Consider the following 17,597-nt stretch of genomic DNA (forward strand, 5'->3'; position numbering starts at 1 on the left):
GAGCAAGAAAGAAAGACGAACGCGAGCCGGCCCTTATGATTGCGCCACATACACAGACTTTGCTCGAATAAACGTGGACAAGCGAGTGATGCACACATCGCTAGACGAACGAATAGCCGTCAATTGGGCGTGTGCTAAACTGGAAAAAGCGCTACTGAAACGGAGACTTTCCCATTGATATATCGAACACGTTAAACTGTGCTTCTTCATTTTTTTTTTTTTTTTTTCAGCGATATTGGCCTCGTGATGAGCTACAGAGAGATACTATAGTTGCAAAGGGTGAAAGATACGCTTAAAGTGCAGCGCGATAGCTGTCTCTCAACACGTTCATTCTGCATATACGAACGCCGTAAAGGAAGGGGAAAAAAAAAAATGCAATTTTTCCTCTTGCTAGTAGTGGTTTTTCCATCGCGAACTGCACGAAAGCTTGCACGCAACATCTGCTGTCGTTGTAATTTTGTTTTCGAGCACGAAACAACTAGCACAGGCACTTTATTTTGATTCGTGCTCGGTCAGTACTCACCACTTGCGTATCGTGCGAAGCACCACCTCGCCTCCTCAGCATATGTATATATCCCATCCAGCCGAGCACACACAGACAGACCACACCGAGAGGGGTACGGTTCGGAGTACGTGGTCTCGCGTATTCCCGTAGCCGAAGCAGACATGTAGGTGGTCCTGAGAAGGACCGTTTTGTGTTGCTTGCCTGACGCAAGGCTGCGCGGTGCAGACAGCGGTCGAACTTAGGCACGCTCGCCACGGATGCGGCGGGCCAGCTGGATGTCCTTGGGCATGATGGTAACGCGCTTGGCATGGATGGCGCACAGGTTGGTGTCCTCGAAGAGACCGACCAGGTAGGCCTCGCTAGCCTCCTGAAGAGCCATCACAGCCGAGCTCTGGAATCGCAGGTCGGTCTTGAAGTCCTGCGCGATTTCCCTCACCAGGCGCTGGAACGGCAGCTTGCGGATCAGCAGCTCGGTCGACTTCTGGTAACGACGGATTTCACGCAGGGCCACGGTGCCCGGCCTATAACGATGCGGCTTCTTGACACCGCCGGTGGCAGGTGCACTCTTGCGAGCAGCCTTGGTGGCAAGCTGCTTACGCGGAGCCTTCCCGCCGGTACTCTTGCGGGCGGTTTGCTTTGTCCTGGCCATAGCGGAAGAAGGAGACGGGAGCGTCCAAACTCGTCGACTGCCGGAGTGAGACTGCTGGCCCCTGCGCACAGCGCGGTCGTGCTTCCCCTCAGTGCTCTTCCCCTCTCCAACTCACCCGCCGCCGATTGGCCAACGCCAGCGCAGCCGTGTCCGTACGCGGGGCGGCGCGCACGCCGGCGTTCGCCAGGATGCTGGAAGCCAGCCGTTTTCGCGCGTCCGCGTTGTTCGCGGCTACGCAGAGCGCATGTCGAGGCAATTGAATTGCATTTAAACATGACAGCATGCTGCGCCGTTCTCTTTCGTTTCAGCCAACACCACAATCACCGCCATACCGGCACGCATCGCGAAGTGGCACCACCTGATGTGAGACCGCACCATTACTGCTGGCGGCGGTCACCTCAGCACCCACCTCGCGATCCCGGCACATGGCGACAACTGCGGGCGACGCAAAACGCGCGTGAAACGTGTGAGCAACGTCCGCTGCATTGATGTGAATCGCGACGACTCCACGATACCTTCTGGGAAGCCAACTTCATCTTTTCTGGTCGCGAAGTCGCCAGCAAGCTATCTCGCACGTACACGCTCGCTAGCGCACTTTCCCATGTACATATATCTGAACACCACACTTCGCATATACTTAGGCAGGTGTGTAACGCGCGTTAACAGACTGCGACAGCTGATTCGGCCTTCAAAAGCTACGCACAGCCAATACCACGCAGGGCCCTTACACAATCATTCACCGTGCTATCAACGAGTGCTTTGCGGCCCGCGTCGAGAGGCAGTTACGGCGCTGCACTTTTCTCTTCTCTTCCTTTTCAAAACCACTCACACACACGGCGGCCGCCGCTCTCAGACAACCCCCCAATCTTACGAATCCGGAAGCCCTCGCTATGCTGCACCTAATAACCGCACGCTTTTTTTTTTTACTTTCAGGTAATGCCTGTTGACGCCGCATTGTTGTTTGTATTTCTTCCACATGACACCAACAATCGTCATAACCACACCGTGCTTCAGACAGCACCTACATTGTTTCTTCGTTATTCCCACGGGCTAGCTTTCTCTGGTTCATTCCCGCTCCCCGGAACGAGTTCACCGCAGGAGCAATGGCACTCCTGCCGACTTATTTCGGTAAAGCTCAGCTCTGCGGCTGGCGGAAAAATCGCTCTTCTCGGCAGCTACTGCGCAGTGGCCGGATCAGCGGGAGTTTCTTTATTTATGCCCTAATTTTAATTACAATCGTTGTTGAAAAGTCAAATGCACAGGAGGGAAACCCTTCAATCTTCCTACCTCCGTAATTCAGCGATAGAAATGGAAAAGGCAATTCCGCAAATATCAATACAACTAAAGCGAACACAATTCAAGTACACCTCAGTAAACTATACTGCTCACGTGCGTGCATCACTTTTTGCAAACAAAGCAACAGTTTCTCACATAGCGTGCAAATTTATGTATCACATTTCTCCTCTTTACATGTGTTGTTTGTTCTCTTTGTGTAGTTTAGACGATTGCGGTATGGCTTTCAGCTACTGAGTTGTGTAATGTTCGCTTACTTAGTTTTGTGCATTACATTCCACGCACTCCATGAAATATCTGCTCCCTTAAGTGCCTTCCGCTCTCTCTCTCTCTCTCATGCGACAAGTTTCGTTCACATGAGCCGAGTGGTTGCATCGTAAAATATTTTTATTGCGTGCTACATGTATTTGAATGGGCAAGTCAGAGTTGGCTCCCCGGAAGCTTCACGAACGCCGAGTGTGACCGCATTCAGAAAGACACAATAAGGGGGACACAATTATTGAACAACTGCCGCGTTTCATCAAAACAATGCGCATGTATGCCACTGCCTTGTGTAATTTAATTTGTCTACCCCTTGAGCCATGGCCTCATTTTCCTATACTCGTCACAGCGCGATTGGCCAGCACGACCACGAACACCGACGCACGAGAAAACAACGGGTGCTAGTGAAAATAATAAAACGAAAGTGAGTCTGCTTCGCGCGACCCTTTTTGTGCCTCGATATACGCACCTACCTAGCTAGCTAGTAAATTTACCCTTTGGTTTCACACGTCAGTCGCACCGCGCTGATTCCCCGCCGCCCATCGGACTCTATAGGATGCAATGGAATGTGGAACAGGCCAGCATCTGAGATTTTAGCGCTGCAAAATGACCTCTTTATTATTATTATTATCTTATTTTGTTCCCCCCCCCCCCCATCGCCATTCCACTGCGGCTGCCTCATTCAGTCCCAATCAAACACGACAGCGGTGCTGCACCAACGAACAGCACGTCGCAGTAGCACAGCGTTGAAATTTTAGCAATGCGGCACTTAGTAGCGAGCGCAAACGCATGTAGCAAAAAGCTCGCCTTACGCTACCACCTACTGTGAATAAACGCGGTTGCGCTCGCTCACCTGACCAAATTCACCGCGCGTCTCGCGCACGGCTGCTGGGCACGCTCCATAACCGATCACAAGAAAATGGAATGCAAAGAGGGAAAACGGATCAGGAGATCGCGAATCCTGCGGATCACTGCCGAAGCATCAAGTGGGTAGCCCTGAAGAGGGCTGTTGGGTTCTTCACAGGAGTTCGGTGCGCTGCTGGCAAACGACGCCGGGCACGTGTGCAGCTGCTTAGCCTCCGAAACCGTAGAGGGTGCGGCCCTGGCGCTTCAGAGCGTACACGACGTCCATGGCTGTGACGGTCTTGCGCTTGGCGTGCTCAGTGTAGGTGACGGCATCCCGGATCACGTTCTCGAGGAACACCTTGAGGACACCGCGCGTCTCCTCGTAGATCAGGCCAGAGATGCGCTTGACACCACCACGGCGAGCGAGACGACGGATGGCAGGCTTGGTGATGCCCTGGATGTTGTCACGCAAGACCTTGCGATGACGCTTGGCGCCACCCTTGCCGAGCCCCTTGCCGCCCTTGCCACGTCCAGACATTTCGGCTGTTGCTGCTGCTTCGGAGCGAGTCAGGAAAGCGAATGCCGTGTTCCCGGGCGCGCGCGGCCCAACTCGGCTTCGCCGCCGCCGGAGGAAGGGGGGCGAGGAGGAAAGCAAGCGGCGCGCGCCCATTGGCTCACCGGCGCCGCCGCTTCTCTTCGCGAGTGTGTCGCTGGTGGACGCACTGAGCCCTCTATTGACCACGCGCGGAGTGAAATTGAAATAAATGGCTTCAGCAAAACAAAACAATCGTGCACTTGCACATAACACTGCAACGCAGGCCTATTGTGCCCTAATTTTATTTTTTGTTGCTGCAGTTAGTGACTTTTGTTCCTTCAAAGATGAATTAACAAAATTAAAAACGCCTCGCCCTGCATTCGCAACGACAAAACGAACAATCCAACAACTCGTGGTGCTAGGTTGCGCCCGCTGCTCGAGTTCCACCTCCCCGGAAGAAAAAAAAAAAAAAAAAAGCTTCCTTGCATTCTCGTTTTAATTACTCGTTGCATGCATCTTTACCACGACTACGCTTGCATTATAACCTTCGTAGCTGCTGGAAAGCACGGCGCGAGCACGACTTCAAGCTGAGCCGCGCGACCATCGTTCACTTGGTCACGAATCGCTAAACAGCCAGCACTCGTGATCGGTTCGCCTTAGGCGTTTTAAATTTTGCGCTTAGGCTGCGTCCCCTTGTGGCAACACGACCGTCAAATTTCGTCGTCATAGCTTGCGTAATCTCCCAGATAACGGCAGCCGAAATAGCCAAACACGCCCGCGTGGTTCCAATCCAGCATTCTGGGGGACGGAAGAGGGCGAGGATACAGAGCTCCGACCTCCTCCTCCTCTCGGCCATTGCCGCCGGCGCGCAGCGCGTCTCCTCCACGGAGAGACAGTTATCGCGCTGCACTTAATCACAAACTTTTTTACCCTTTAAACGGCCATAGCAGTTTGCGGAAAGCGCGCGCAGCATTTTGCTAATATTACTTGAAGTTTCTCCTAATCAGTGTTCCTCTAGCTAGGACATTTCTTGCACCTGTCAAGCGATTTGCGCAGCCCAGTCCCTGCTACACCGCTCACATCTAAACATGACACTGCCCTTGCAGGAGGCTTTTAATTCAGCACTCCAGCCTCGAGGACAGTCGTATGCGTGTCAACCGCCGCCAAGAGTACGTTCTCGTAGACGCAATTGCTTTTCGCAAACGTACAGGCGAGCGAGCCGCAAGACCGCGTCGGATAAGAAAAAAAAAAAAAAAAAGAGAGAGAGAGGACAAGAAGCTGCGTTGTAATAATTACACTACACTACGCTCGGCTCGCATAAGGCAAAACTATCGACCGACGCAGCGTTACAACACGCATTCCGTCGTTCGCACTAGTAGGAACGCGCATTATGCATGCTCGTGTGCCTGTTGTTGTGCTCAGTGCATGTTGTTATGTTTTTTTCTACTACTAAGAGGCGCGCTGTCGGAAAGCGCACGCAACACGTAAACAAAACAAGAGGGAAAACGGACGGAATCGTCGCGAGATTCTCGCTACATCCCAATGCCAATGCAGACACTTTGGGTGGCTCTGACAAGAGCCGTTGGGTGTTGGCTGGGCGGTCGAGCGCTCGGTCGCCTACTTGGAGCTGGTGTACTTGGTGACGGCTTTGGTGCCCTCGGACACGGCGTGCTTGGCCAGCTCGCCCGGCAGCAGCAGACGCACGGCAGTCTGGATCTCCCGGCTCGTGATGGTCGAGCGCTTGTTGTAGTGAGCCAGACGGGACGACTCGGCGGCGATGCGCTCGAAGATGTCGTTCACGAAGCTGTTCATGATGGACATGGCCTTGCTGGAGACTCCAGTGTCGGGGTGCACCTGCTTCAGCACCTTGTAGATGTAGATGGAGAAGCTCTCCTTCCTGCGGCGCTTCTTCTTCTTCTTGTCGGTGGCGCGCACATTCTTCTGCGCCTTGCCGGCCTTCTTCACGGCCTTACCGCTCGGCTGGGGAGGCATAGCGATGCGATGCGATCAGGCGAGCGAGCGAGATCGGACTACGCGCGTCGCCGCGTTACGCCGGCCTTTTATTTGGGGGAGGGGTGTTCACGCGACCCGCGGAAGCCGCGCGCGCCATTGGTCCGCGCGGCTTCTCGCCCTCTCCCGCGCTCCCCTGAGCGTGGTCGCGGCGGCCGGAACCTGCACAACCACGCACACATCGTTGAGAGATCGCGAGAGTAGCACATTAGTTGTCGTCTCTCGTCTCATCAGCAGCAGCATCACCATGTCCGGACGTGGCAAAGGAGGCAAGGCAAAGGGCAAGAGCAAGACCCGTTCCAGCCGTGCGGGTCTCCAGTTCCCCGTGGGCCGTATCCACCGTCTCCTGCGCAAGGGAAACTACGCTGAGCGCGTCGGAGCGGGCGCTCCCGTCTACCTCGCGGCCGTCCTCGAGTACCTGGCTGCCGAAGTGCTCGAGCTCGCCGGCAACGCGGCTCGCGACAACAAGAAGACCAGGATCATCCCCCGCCACCTGCAGCTGGCCATCCGCAACGACGAGGAGCTGAACAAGCTGCTCTCCGGCGTTACCATCGCGCAGGGCGGCGTGTTGCCCAACATCCAAGCCGTGCTTCTGCCCAAGAAGACCGAGAAGAAGGCGTAAGCGAGCTGCTCTCCCTCCATCAAGCCGGAGTTGCAGGCTCGTCCTCGCACGACAACCCAACGGTCCTTGTCAGGACCACCCAAAATGCGTGTGACGGCAGGGTGTTGCTTTGCAATCCCGTTCTCCGCACCCGTTTCCCTCTGTTTGAATTTTTCTTTCTAAACGACCGCAATCGTGGCTCGGTGAGATTGCTGCTAGAATCTCTCGCTGCACGTAATTAATTGGCCAGCATTCGCCGGCGCTATCAATTGCCTCGGGAGGAGCAAGAAAGAAAGACGAACGCGAGCCGGCCCTTATGATTGCGCCACATACACAGACTTTGCTCGAATAAACGTGGACAAGCGAGTGATGCACACATCGCTAGACGAACGAATAGCCGTCAATTGGGCGTGTGCTAACACGTCCATGATGGAAAAAGCGCTACTGAAACGGAGACTTTCCCATTGATATATCGAACACGTTAAACTGTGCTTCTTCATTTTTTTTTTTTTTTTTTTTCAGCGATATTGGCCTCGTGATGAGCTACAGAGAGATACTATAGTTGCAAAGGGTGAAAGATACGCTTAAAGTGCAGCGCGATAGCTGTCTCTCAACACGTTCATTCTGCATATACGAACGCCGTAAAGGAAGGGGAAAAAAAAAAATGCTATTTTTCCTCTTGCTAGTAGTGGTTTTTCCATCGCGAACTGCACGAAAGCTTGCACGCAACATCTGCTGTCGTTGTAATTTTGTTTTCGAGCACGAAACAACTAGCACAGGCACTTTATTTTGATTCGTGCTCGGTCAGTACTCACCACTTGCGTATCGTGCGAAGCACCACCTCGCCTCCTCAGCATATGTATATATCCCATCCAGCCGAGCACACACAGACAGACCACACCGAGAGGGGTACGGTTCGGAGTACGTGGTCTCGCGTATTCCCGTAGCCGAAGCAGACATGTAGGTGGTCCTGAGAAGGACCGTTTTGTGTTGCTTGCCTGACGCAAGGCTGCGCGGTGCAGACAGCGGTCGAACTTAGGCACGCTCGCCACGGATGCGGCGGGCCAGCTGGATGTCCTTGGGCATGATGGTAACGCGCTTGGCATGGATGGCGCACAGGTTGGTGTCCTCGAAGAGACCGACCAGGTAGGCCTCGCTAGCCTCCTGAAGAGCCATCACAGCCGAGCTCTGGAATCGCAGGTCGGTCTTGAAGTCCTGCGCGATTTCCCTCACCAGGCGCTGGAACGGCAGCTTGCGGATCAGCAGCTCGGTCGACTTCTGGTAACGACGGATTTCACGCAGGGCCACGGTGCCCGGCCTATAACGATGCGGCTTCTTGACACCGCCGGTGGCAGGTGCACTCTTGCGAGCAGCCTTGGTGGCAAGCTGCTTACGCGGAGCCTTCCCGCCGGTACTCTTGCGGGCGGTTTGCTTTGTCCTGGCCATAGCGGAAGAAGGAGACGGGAGCGTCCAAACTCGTCGACTGCCGGAGTGAGACTGCTGGCCCCTGCGCACAGCGCGGTCGTGCTTCCCCTCAGTGCTCTTCCCCTCTCCAACTCACCCGCCGCCGATTGGCCAACGCCAGCGCAGCCGTGTCCGTACGCGGGGCGGCGCGCACGCCGGCGTTCGCCAGGATGCTGGAAGCCAGCCGTTTTCGCGCGTCCGCGTTGTTCGCGGCTACGCAGAGCGCATGTCGAGGCAATTGAATTGCATTTAAACATGACAGCATGCTGCGCCGTTCTCTTTCGTTTCAGCCAACACCACAATCACCGCCATACCGGCACGCATCGCGAAGTGGCACCACCTGATGTGAGACCGCACCATTACTGCTGGCGGCGGTCACCTCAGCACCCACCTCGCGATCCCGGCACATGGCGACAACTGCGGGCGACGCAAAACGCGCGTGAAACGTGTGAGCAACGTCCGCTGCATTGATGTGAATCGCGACGACTCCACGATACCTTCTGGGAAGCCAACTTCATCTTTTCTGGTCGCGAAGTCGCCAGCAAGCTATCTCGCACGTACACGCTCGCTAGCGCACTTTCCCATGTACATATATCTGAACACCACACTTCGCATATACTTAGGCAGGTGTGTAACGCGCGTTAACAGACTGCGACAGCTGATTCGGCCTTCAAAAGCTACGCACAGCCAATACCACGCAGGGCCCTTACACAATCATTCACCGTGCTATCAACGAGTGCTTTGCGGCCCGCGTCGAGAGGCAGTTACGGCGCTGCACTTTTCTCTTCTCTTCCTTTTCAAAACCACTCACACACACGGCGGCCGCCGCTCTCAGACAACCCCCCAATCTTACGAATCCGGAAGCCCTCGCTATGCTGCACCTAATAACCGCACGCTTTTTTTTTTTACTTTCAGGTAATGCCTGTTGACGCCGCATTGTTGTTTGTATTTCTTCCACATGACACCAACAATCGTCATAACCACACCGTGCTTCAGACAGCACCTACATTGTTTCTTCGTTATTCCCACGGGCTAGCTTTCTCTGGTTCATTCCCGCTCCCCGGAACGAGTTCACCGCAGGAGCAATGGCACTCCTGCCGACTTATTTCGGTAAAGCTCAGCTCTGCGGCTGGCGGAAAAATCGCTCTTCTCGGCAGCTACTGCGCAGTGGCCGGATCAGCGGGAGTTTCTTTATTTATGCCCTAATTTTAATTACAATCGTTGTTGAAAAGTCAAATGCACAGGAGGGAAACCCTTCAATCTTCCTACCTCCGTAATTCAGCGATAGAAATGGAAAAGGCAATTCCGCAAATATCAATACAACTAAAGCGAACACAATTCAAGTACACCTCAGTAAACTATACTGCTCACGTGCGTGCATCACTTTTTGCAAACAAAGCAACAGTTTCTCACATAGCGTGCAAATTTATGTATCACATTTCTCCTCTTTACATGTGTTGTTTGTTCTCTTTGTGTAGTTTAGACGATTGCGGTATGGCTTTCAGCTACTGAGTTGTGTAATGTTCGCTTACTTAGTTTTGTGCATTACATTCCACGCACTCCATGAAATATCTGCTCCCTTAAGTGCCTTCCGCTCTCTCTCTCTCTCATGCGACAAGTTTCGTTCACATGAGCCGAGTGGTTGCATCGTAAAATATTTTTATTGCGTGCTACATGTATTTGAATGGGCAAGTCAGAGTTGGCTCCCCGGAAGCTTCACGAACGCCGAGTGTGACCGCATTCAGAAAGACACAATAAGGGGGACACAATTATTGAACAACTGCCGCGTTTCATCAAAACAATGCGCATGTATGCCACTGCCTTGTGTAATTTAATTTGTCTACCCCTTGAGCCATGGCCTCATTTTCCTATACTCGTCACAGCGCGATTGGCCAGCACGACCACGAACACCGACGCACGAGAAAACAACGGGTGCTAGTGAAAATAATAAAACGAAAGTGAGTCTGCTTCGCGCGACCCTTTTTGTGCCTCGATATACGCACCTACCTAGCTAGCTAGTAAATTTACCCTTTGGTTTCACACGTCAGTCGCACGGCGCTGATTCCCCGCCGCCCATCGGACTCTATAGGATGCAATGGAATGTGGAACAGGCCAGCATCTGAGATTTTAGCGCTGCAAAATGACCTCTTTATTATTATTATTATTATCTTATTTTGTTCCCCCCCCCCATCGCCATTCCACTGCGGCTGCCTCATTCAGTCCCAATCAAACACGACAGCGGTGCTGCACCAACGAACAGCACGTCGCAGTAGCACAGCGTTGAAATTTTAGCAATGCGGCACTTAGTAGCGAGCGCAAACGCATGTAGCAAAAAGCTCGCCTTACGCTACCACCTACTGTGAATAAACGCGGTTGCGCTCGCTCACCTGACCAAATTCACCGCGCGTCTCGCGCACGGCTGCTGGGCACGCTCCATAACCGATCACAAGAAAATGGAATGCAAAGAGGGAAAACGGATCAGGAGATCGCGAATCCTGCGGATCACTGCCGAAGCATCAAGTGGGTAGCCCTGAAGAGGGCTGTTGGGTTCTTCACAGGAGTTCGGTGCGCTGCTGGCAAACGACGCCGGGCACGTGTGCAGCTGCTTAGCCTCCGAAACCGTAGAGGGTGCGGCCCTGGCGCTTCAGAGCGTACACGACGTCCATGGCTGTGACGGTCTTGCGCTTGGCGTGCTCAGTGTAGGTGACGGCATCCCGGATCACGTTCTCGAGGAACACCTTGAGGACACCGCGCGTCTCCTCGTAGATCAGGCCAGAGATGCGCTTGACACCACCACGGCGAGCGAGACGACGGATGGCAGGCTTGGTGATGCCCTGGATGTTGTCACGCAAGACCTTGCGATGACGCTTGGCGCCACCCTTGCCGAGCCCCTTGCCGCCCTTGCCACGTCCAGACATTTCGGCTGTTGCTGCTGCTTCGGAGCGAGTCAGGAAAGCGAATGCCGTGTTCCCGGGCGCGCGCGGCCCAACTCGGCTTCGCCGCCGCCGGAGGAAGGGGGGCGAGGAGGAAAGCAAGCGGCGCGCGCCCATTGGCTCACCGGCGCCGCCGCTTCTCTTCGCGAGTGTGTCGCTGGTGGACGCACTGAGCCCTCTATTGACCACGCGCGGAGTGAAATTGAAATAAATGGCTTCAGCAAAACAAAACAATCGTGCACTTGCACATAACACTGCAACGCAGGCCTATTGTGCCCTAATTTTATTTTTTGTTGCTGCAGTTAGTGACTTTTGTTCCTTGGAAAATTAATTAACAAAATAAAAACGCCTCGCCCTGCATTCGCAAGGACAAAACGAACAATCCAACATACTCGTGGTGCTAGGTTGCGCCCGCTGCTCGAGTTCCCCCGAAGAAAAAAAAAAAAAAAGAGCTTCCTTGCATTCTCGTTTTCATTACTCGTTGCATTCATCTTTACCACGACTACGCTTGCAATATAACCTTCGTAGCCTGCTGGAAAGCACGGCGCGAGCACGACTTCAAGCTGAGCCGGGCGACCATCGTTCACTTGGTCACGAATCGCTAAACAGCGAGCACTCGTGATCGGTTCGACTTAGGCGTTTTAAATTTTGCGCCTAGGCTGCGTCCCCTTGTGGCAACACGACCGTCAAATTTCGTCGTCATAGCTCGCGTAATCTCCCAGATAACGGCCAGCCGAAATAGCCAAACACGCCCGCGTGGTTCCAATCCAGCATTCTGGGGGACGGAAGAGGGCGAGGATACAGAGCTCCGACCTCCTCCTCCTCTCGGCCATTGCCGCCGGCGCGCAGCGCGTCTCCTCCACGGAGAGACAGTTATCGCGCTGCACTTAATCACAAACTTTTTTACCCTTTAAACGGCCATAGCAGTTTGCGGAAAGCGCGCGCAGCATTTTGCTAATATTACTTGAAGTTTCTCCTAATCAGTGTTCCTCTAGCTAGGACATTTCTTGCACCTGTCAAGCGATTTGCGCAGCCCAGTCCCTGCTACACCGCTCACATCTAAACATGACACTGCCCTTGCAGGAGGCTTTTAATTCAGCACTCCAGCCTCGAGGACAGTCGTATGCGTGTCAACCGCCGCCAAGAGTACGTTCTCGTAGACGCAATTGCTTTTCGCAAACGTACAGGCGAGCGAGCCGCAAGACCGCGTCGGCATAAGAAAAAAAAAAAAAAAAAGAGAGAGAGAGGACAAGAAGCTGCGTTGTAATAATTACACTACACTACGCTCGGCTCGCATAAGGCAAAACTATCGACCGACGCAGCGTTACAACACGCATTCCGTCGTTCGCACTAGTAGGAACGCGCATTATGCATGCTCGTGTGCCTGTTGTTGTGCTCAGTGCATGTTGTTATGTTTTTTTCTACTACTAAGAGGCGCGCTGTCGGAAAGCGCACGCAACACGTAAACAAAACAAGAGGGAAAACGGACGGAATCGTCGCGAGATTCTCGCTACATCCCAATGCCAATGCAGACACTTTGGGTGGCTCTGACAAGAGCCGTTGGGTGTTGGCTGGGCGGTCGAGCGCTCGGTCGCCTACTTGGAGCTGGTGTACTTGGTGACGGCTTTGGTGCCCTCGGACACGGCGTGCTTGGCCAGCTCGCCCGGCAGCAGCAGACGCACGGCAGTCTGGATCTCCCGGCTCGTGATGGTCGAGCGCTTGTTGTAGTGAGCCAGACGGGACGACTCGGCGGCGATGCGCTCGAAGATGTCGTTCACGAAGCTGTTCATGATGGACATGGCCTTGCTGGAGACTCCAGTGTCGGGGTGCACCTGCTTCAGCACCTTGTAGATGTAGATGGAGAAGCTCTCCTTCCTGCGGCGCTTCTTCTTCTTCTTGTCGGTGGCGCGCACATTCTTCTGCGCCTTGCCGGCCTTCTTCACGGCCTTACCGCTCGGCTGGGGAGGCATAGCGATGCGAGTAGACGAGCAAGCGAGATCAGACTACGGGCGCTCTCGCGCGCACCCGTGCTTTTATCCGAAGGGGGTGGTGTTCACGCGACCGGCGAAAGCCGCGCGCGCCATTGGTCCGCACGGCTTCTCCTCCTCTCTCTCGTTCCCGCTCTCGCTTCCCGCAACCACGGTGGCGGCGGCCGAAAGCGCTGCCCCGACACACATCGTTGAGAGATCGCGAGAGTAGCACATTAGTTGTCGTCTCTCGTCTCATCAGCAGCAGCATCACCATGTCCGGACGTGGCAAAGGAGGCAAGGCAAAGGGCAAGAGCAAGACCCGTTCCAGCCGTGCGGGTCTCCAGTTCCCCGTGGGCCGTATCCACCGTCTCCTGCGCAAGGGAAACTACGCTGAGCGCGTCGGAGCGGGCGCTCCCGTCTACCTCGCGGCCGTCCTCGAGTACCTGGCTGCCGAAGTGCTCGAGCTCGCCGGCAACGCGGCTCGCGACAACAAGAAGACCAGGATCATCCCCCGCCACCTGCAGCTGGCCATCCGCAACGACGAGGAGCTGAACAAGCTGCTCTCCGGCGTTACCATCGCGCAGGGCGGCGTGTTGCCCAACATCCAAGCCGTGCTTCTGCCCAAGAAGACCGAGAAGAAGGCGTAAGCGAGCTGCTCTCCCTCCATCAAGCCGGAGTTGCAGGCTCGTCCTCGCACGACAACCCAACGGTCCTTGTCAGGACCACCCAAAATGCGTGTGACGGCAGGGTGTTGCTTTGCAATCCCGTTCTCCGCACCCGTTTCCCTCTGTTCGAATTTTTTCTTCCTTCTTTTTTAAACTACCGCAATCGTGGCTCGGTGAGATTGCTAGCATCTCTCGCTGCACGTAATTGGCCAGCATTCGCCGGCGCTATTAATTGCGTGCAACGCCTCGGGAGGAGCAAGAAAGAAAGGCGAACCCTTATGATTGCGACACATACACACACTTTGCTCGAATAAACGTCGACAAGCGAGTGATGCACACATCGCTAGACGAAAGAATAGCCGTCACTTGGCCGTGTTGGTAAACACGTCCATGATGGAAAAAGCGCTACTAAAACGGCGACTTTCCTATTGATATATCGCACACGTTGAACTGTGCTTCTTTCTTTTTTTTTTTTTTTCCAGCGATATTGGCCTCGTCATGACTGAGAGAGAGATTATAGTTGTAAAGGATGGGCTTAAAGTGCAGCGCGATAACCGTCTCTCAATACGTGCATTCCGCATGCACGAACGCCGTAAGGGAAGAAAAAAAAAAAGAACATGTTATTTCCCTCTTGCTAGCAGTGCTTTTCCCATCGCGAACTGCACGAAAGCTTGCACGCAACATCTGTCGTTGTAAATTTTGTTTTCGAGCACGAAACAAGTAGCACAGGCACTTTATTTTGATTCGTGCTCGGTCAGTACTCACCACTTGCGTATCGTGCGAAGCACCACCTCGCCTCCTCAGCATATGTATGTATATATCCCATCCAGCCGAGCACACAAAAACAAAACACACAGACAGACCAGACCGAGAGGGGTACGGTTCGGAGTACGTGGTCTCGCGTATTCCCGTAGCCGAAGCAGACATGTAGGTGGTCCTGAGAAGGACCGTTTTGTGTTGCTTGCCTGACGCAAGGCTGCGCGGTGCAGACAGCGGTCGAACTTAGGCACGCTCGCCACGGATGCGGCGGGCCAGCTGGATGTCCTTGGGCATGATGGTAACGCGCTTGGCATGGATGGCGCACAGGTTGGTGTCCTCGAAGAGACCGACCAGGTAGGCCTCGCTAGCCTCCTGAAGAGCCATCACAGCCGAGCTCTGGAATCGCAGGTCGGTCTTGAAGTCCTGCGCGATTTCCCTCACCAGGCGCTGGAACGGCAGCTTGCGGATCAGCAGCTCGGTCGACTTCTGGTAACGACGGATTTCACGCAGGGCCACGGTGCCCGGCCTATAACGATGCGGCTTCTTGACACCGCCGGTGGCAGGTGCACTCTTGCGAGCAGCCTTGGTGGCAAGCTGCTTACGCGGAGCCTTCCCGCCGGTACTCTTGCGGGCGGTTTGCTTTGTGCCGTTGTCAGATGGGAAGAGGACTTGGCACCCGTAGGTACCGCGCCCCAGAGCGTTCATGTACTCAACAACCCAGCATCATTCGGTACATTGACCCCGGCACCCCCCCCTACCCGGGCTCACTGGGTGGGGGGCTTTGATTCGGGCCAACGGTCCTTCCCGGACAAGGGGGCCGCTGTGGAGCGGCGCACACCGTGCTATTTCACGCTTCACACAAACAGCCATGTCGGTCGTCAGGGACACAAGCCCATCAGATCCCTGGATTGCCTCGACGGAAAAGGTGTCAAGGCAAACAACCATGGAGACAACAGAAGCCGTCCGCGGCGCAGCGCACTCTGTTGCGCCAGCACCGGTTCCAACTCTGTGTTCCACTGGGGCGAACGGAAATACGTGGATCGACTGGCGCATGCTGTCCAGTCGAGTGACCTTAGAAGCATGCATCATAACTTAATGGAAAGCTTTCCACCTGACTCTTCAAAAATCACAGCTGGGCGAGCCCACACTTCGAGAAACTTCTTCTCGCCTAGGTGATGCCGCTCCCGGGTGAGATGAAACCAGACTTCCTTCCGTGCTTTTCCAAGCACTTCGTGAAGACCCGGCGCCGCTCCCCCGAAAACCGCATCACAGCGTGCTAACCAAACTTGGTATGAGCACTCGACAAGAAGAAGCACGAACTGGTTGATCGCATGGCTGGGCAAAGGGTGCAAGAAACGGACTGTCTGAAATGGAACGCCTGGGAGACTAAACAAACTAGCTATCCGTTGGAGGAGAGCAGCAGAAAGTAAACACTGCGAAAAGATGTGAACTGTATCTTCTCGACCGCGACAAAAGGGGCACACTCCACGAGCCGGGATGGCTGTGAAGGGTCGGAAGCTAATCGGCAAACAGCCTCGCGCCAGGCGGTACATGAATGTAGCTCGCCTGGCGTCAAGGAAGCTTGCCGTAATGAGCTTCCAACTTGGTCTGTGAAAAGACAGGTCATACCTTTGACAATGCGGGGGAAGACCGGGGGTAAGGATGTCAACTAATTCTTGGAGCGGAGTAGAAATTACATCGATGTCGGAGTGGACCTTGCGAAGGCGTGCCAACGAATTGGCAGCCATCGCATAGAATGGGGACGGGGTTCCTGAGCGAGGCACACAGTGAGAAAATGTGCTCTGGGAAAACAAACGGAGTCTAGTGCTAAGGAAGAAGGAAGTAAAGCTTCGAGTCAGGAGCATATCTGAGCTAAGGGCAACCTGGGTCCACCTGACGTGCAGTGCAGCAGCTACGATGCCCAAGTCGGGAATTCCGAGTCCTCCCTTATCCTTGGGCAGCTTAAGTACCTGCCTAGCTACACAGCCAGTTGTCCCTTTCCAGAGAAACCGAAAGAGAACCCTCTCCAAGATAAGCTTGGTTCGGGTTGGAACAGGGGACACACATGCTACATACGTGAGGAAAGAAAAAAGAAGAGACCTAAGAATGTTCGCTCTAGCTGTCAATGGACACGACAACGCGCTGAACTCCTGAATCCTGGTTTCAAGCCTCTCTTTAGCTTGCTGCCAGTTTTCAGAAGACAGGCCATCTGGATCGAAATGGAAACCGAGAATTCGCAACCGCGTTTTCACGGGTAGACCATGAACGGGCTGCGGGCTGGACGGAGTGGAGTTCAAGTACATGGCTGCACTTTTCGACCTATTCAACCTCGCACCGCTCGCCCTGCAGTAACTGTCCATGACGTCCAGCACGGTGCATGCTGATGCCTCGTCCGGGACGACAATAGACAAGTCGTCTGCATAGGCGAAAAGTGCAACTGGAGGGGAACCTGGTGGAAGTAGGAACTTGCCAATTCTACTGTCACAGGATAGCCTCTGCAGAAGGGGTTCGATTGCGAGTACGTAGAGAGCAGGTGAGAGCGGATCTCCCTGCCGTACACCACGACCCACAACGAAAGCCTCCGAGACGCGATCCTGTATGAGAACAGCAGAAGTCGGTCGAGAGTACAAAGCTTGGACCATACGCTGAAAACCCACGCTAAAGCCGGCCTCCTTCAAAACCCGAAAAAGGTACCTGTGGCTAATGATATCGAAAGCCTTCTCCTGATCAAAGGAGCAGAAAATACCGGGAAGTTTCCTGGCATTTGCCCACAGGAGAAGGTCTCTAACTGCTAAACCGTGAAGCTGAGTGGAACGTCCCTGAACGCAGCATGCCTGGTATGGACCCAAAACAGTGTCGAGAACTGGAGTGAGTCGCATACACAGACACTTTGCTATGAGCTTGTAATCGCAGTTCAGAAGTGTGATGGGCCGCCAGGCTCTTAGATCGGTGCTTCTCGACTCATCCTTGCACAGGAGAGTGATTAGCCCCTCTCTTTGAGACGCTGACAAAGTCCCTTCACTGAGCAGCCTGTTCACCAATGATGTGAAAGGCTTCCCTAACAGTCTCCAAAACTTCACATAAAATTCAACTGTCAAACCATCGG

At 54.2% G+C, this 17,597-nt stretch overlaps 6 protein-coding genes across 10 annotated transcripts in view; 2 read left to right on the forward strand and 4 right to left on the reverse strand.

Moving 5' to 3' along the window:
• The window catches only part of LOC119458537 (histone H2A), a 50,295-nt gene extending 35,579 nt beyond the window's left edge, over positions 1-14,716 (forward strand). For 2 of the 5 annotated variants that reach the window (XM_037720367.2, XM_049669986.1), the window contains exon 2: positions 14,347-14,407. The gene's annotated coding sequence lies outside the window, so the exon portion shown is untranslated. Of the gene's footprint in view, positions 1-14,252 lie in introns of all 5 variants that reach the window. The other 3 variants (XM_037720373.2, XM_049669988.1, XM_037720366.2) reach the window with 3 other exon arrangements.
• LOC119458527 (histone H3) lies at positions 622-1,507 on the reverse strand. The gene has a single exon (XM_037720363.2). The coding sequence runs from the start codon at positions 1,152-1,154 to the stop codon at positions 744-746; it is 411 nt and encodes a 136-aa protein (XP_037576291.1). The 5' UTR covers positions 1,155-1,507; the 3' UTR covers positions 622-743.
• Positions 3,781-11,376, reverse strand: LOC119458572 (uncharacterized). Its single transcript, XM_037720411.2, has 3 exons — positions 10,785-11,376; positions 7,816-8,175; positions 3,781-4,106 (listed from the first exon to the last, which is right to left on the reverse strand). The coding sequence occupies exons 1-3, from the start codon at positions 11,212-11,214 to the stop codon at positions 3,781-3,783; spliced, it is 1,116 nt and encodes a 371-aa protein (XP_037576339.1). The 5' UTR covers positions 11,215-11,376.
• LOC119458571 (histone H2B) lies at positions 12,678-13,291 on the reverse strand. The gene has a single exon (XM_037720410.2). The coding sequence runs from the start codon at positions 13,065-13,067 to the stop codon at positions 12,693-12,695; it is 375 nt and encodes a 124-aa protein (XP_037576338.1). The 5' UTR covers positions 13,068-13,291; the 3' UTR covers positions 12,678-12,692.
• On the forward strand, positions 13,340-13,714 carry LOC119459260 (histone H2A). Its single transcript, XM_037721075.1, has one exon. The coding sequence runs from the start codon at positions 13,340-13,342 to the stop codon at positions 13,712-13,714; it is 375 nt and encodes a 124-aa protein (XP_037577003.1).
• An 18-nt stretch (positions 14,717-14,734) lies between the features above and the next one.
• On the reverse strand, positions 14,735-15,206 carry LOC119459261 (histone H3). Its single transcript, XM_037721077.2, has one exon. It carries the CDS (start codon positions 15,194-15,196, stop codon positions 14,735-14,737), a length of 462 nt encoding a protein of 153 aa, XP_037577005.2. The 5' UTR covers positions 15,197-15,206.
• Between the last annotated feature and the right edge of the window lie 2,391 nt (positions 15,207-17,597).

Source organism: Dermacentor silvarum, chromosome 7 (genome assembly GCF_013339745.2).
Source record: "Dermacentor silvarum isolate Dsil-2018 chromosome 7, BIME_Dsil_1.4, whole genome shotgun sequence".
NCBI lineage: Eukaryota > Metazoa > Arthropoda > Arachnida > Ixodida > Ixodidae > Dermacentor > Dermacentor silvarum.

Coding starts and splice junctions, on each gene's coding strand:
- LOC119458572 (XM_037720411.2), bottom strand. CDS start 11,214: ATGGGCGCGCGCCGCTTGCTTTCCTCCTCGCCCCCCTTCCTCCGGCGG. Junction 8,176..10,784: donor CCAGGGCCGCACCCTCTACG/GTTTCGGAGGCT, acceptor GCAGTCGACGAG/TTTGGACGCTCCCGTCTCCT. Junction 4,107..7,815: donor CTTCGAGGACACCAACCTGT/GCGCCATCCATG, acceptor GCTCCGAAGCAG/CAGCAACAGCCGAAATGTCT.
- LOC119459261 (XM_037721077.2), bottom strand. CDS start 15,196: ATGAACGCTCTGGGGCGCGGTACCTACGGGTGCCAAGTCCTCTTCCCA.
- LOC119459260 (XM_037721075.1), top strand. CDS start 13,340: ATGTCCGGACGTGGCAAAGGAGGCAAGGCAAAGGGCAAGAGCAAGACC.
- LOC119458571 (XM_037720410.2), bottom strand. CDS start 13,067: ATGCCTCCCCAGCCGAGCGGTAAGGCCGTGAAGAAGGCCGGCAAGGCG.
- LOC119458527 (XM_037720363.2), bottom strand. CDS start 1,154: ATGGCCAGGACAAAGCAAACCGCCCGCAAGAGTACCGGCGGGAAGGCT.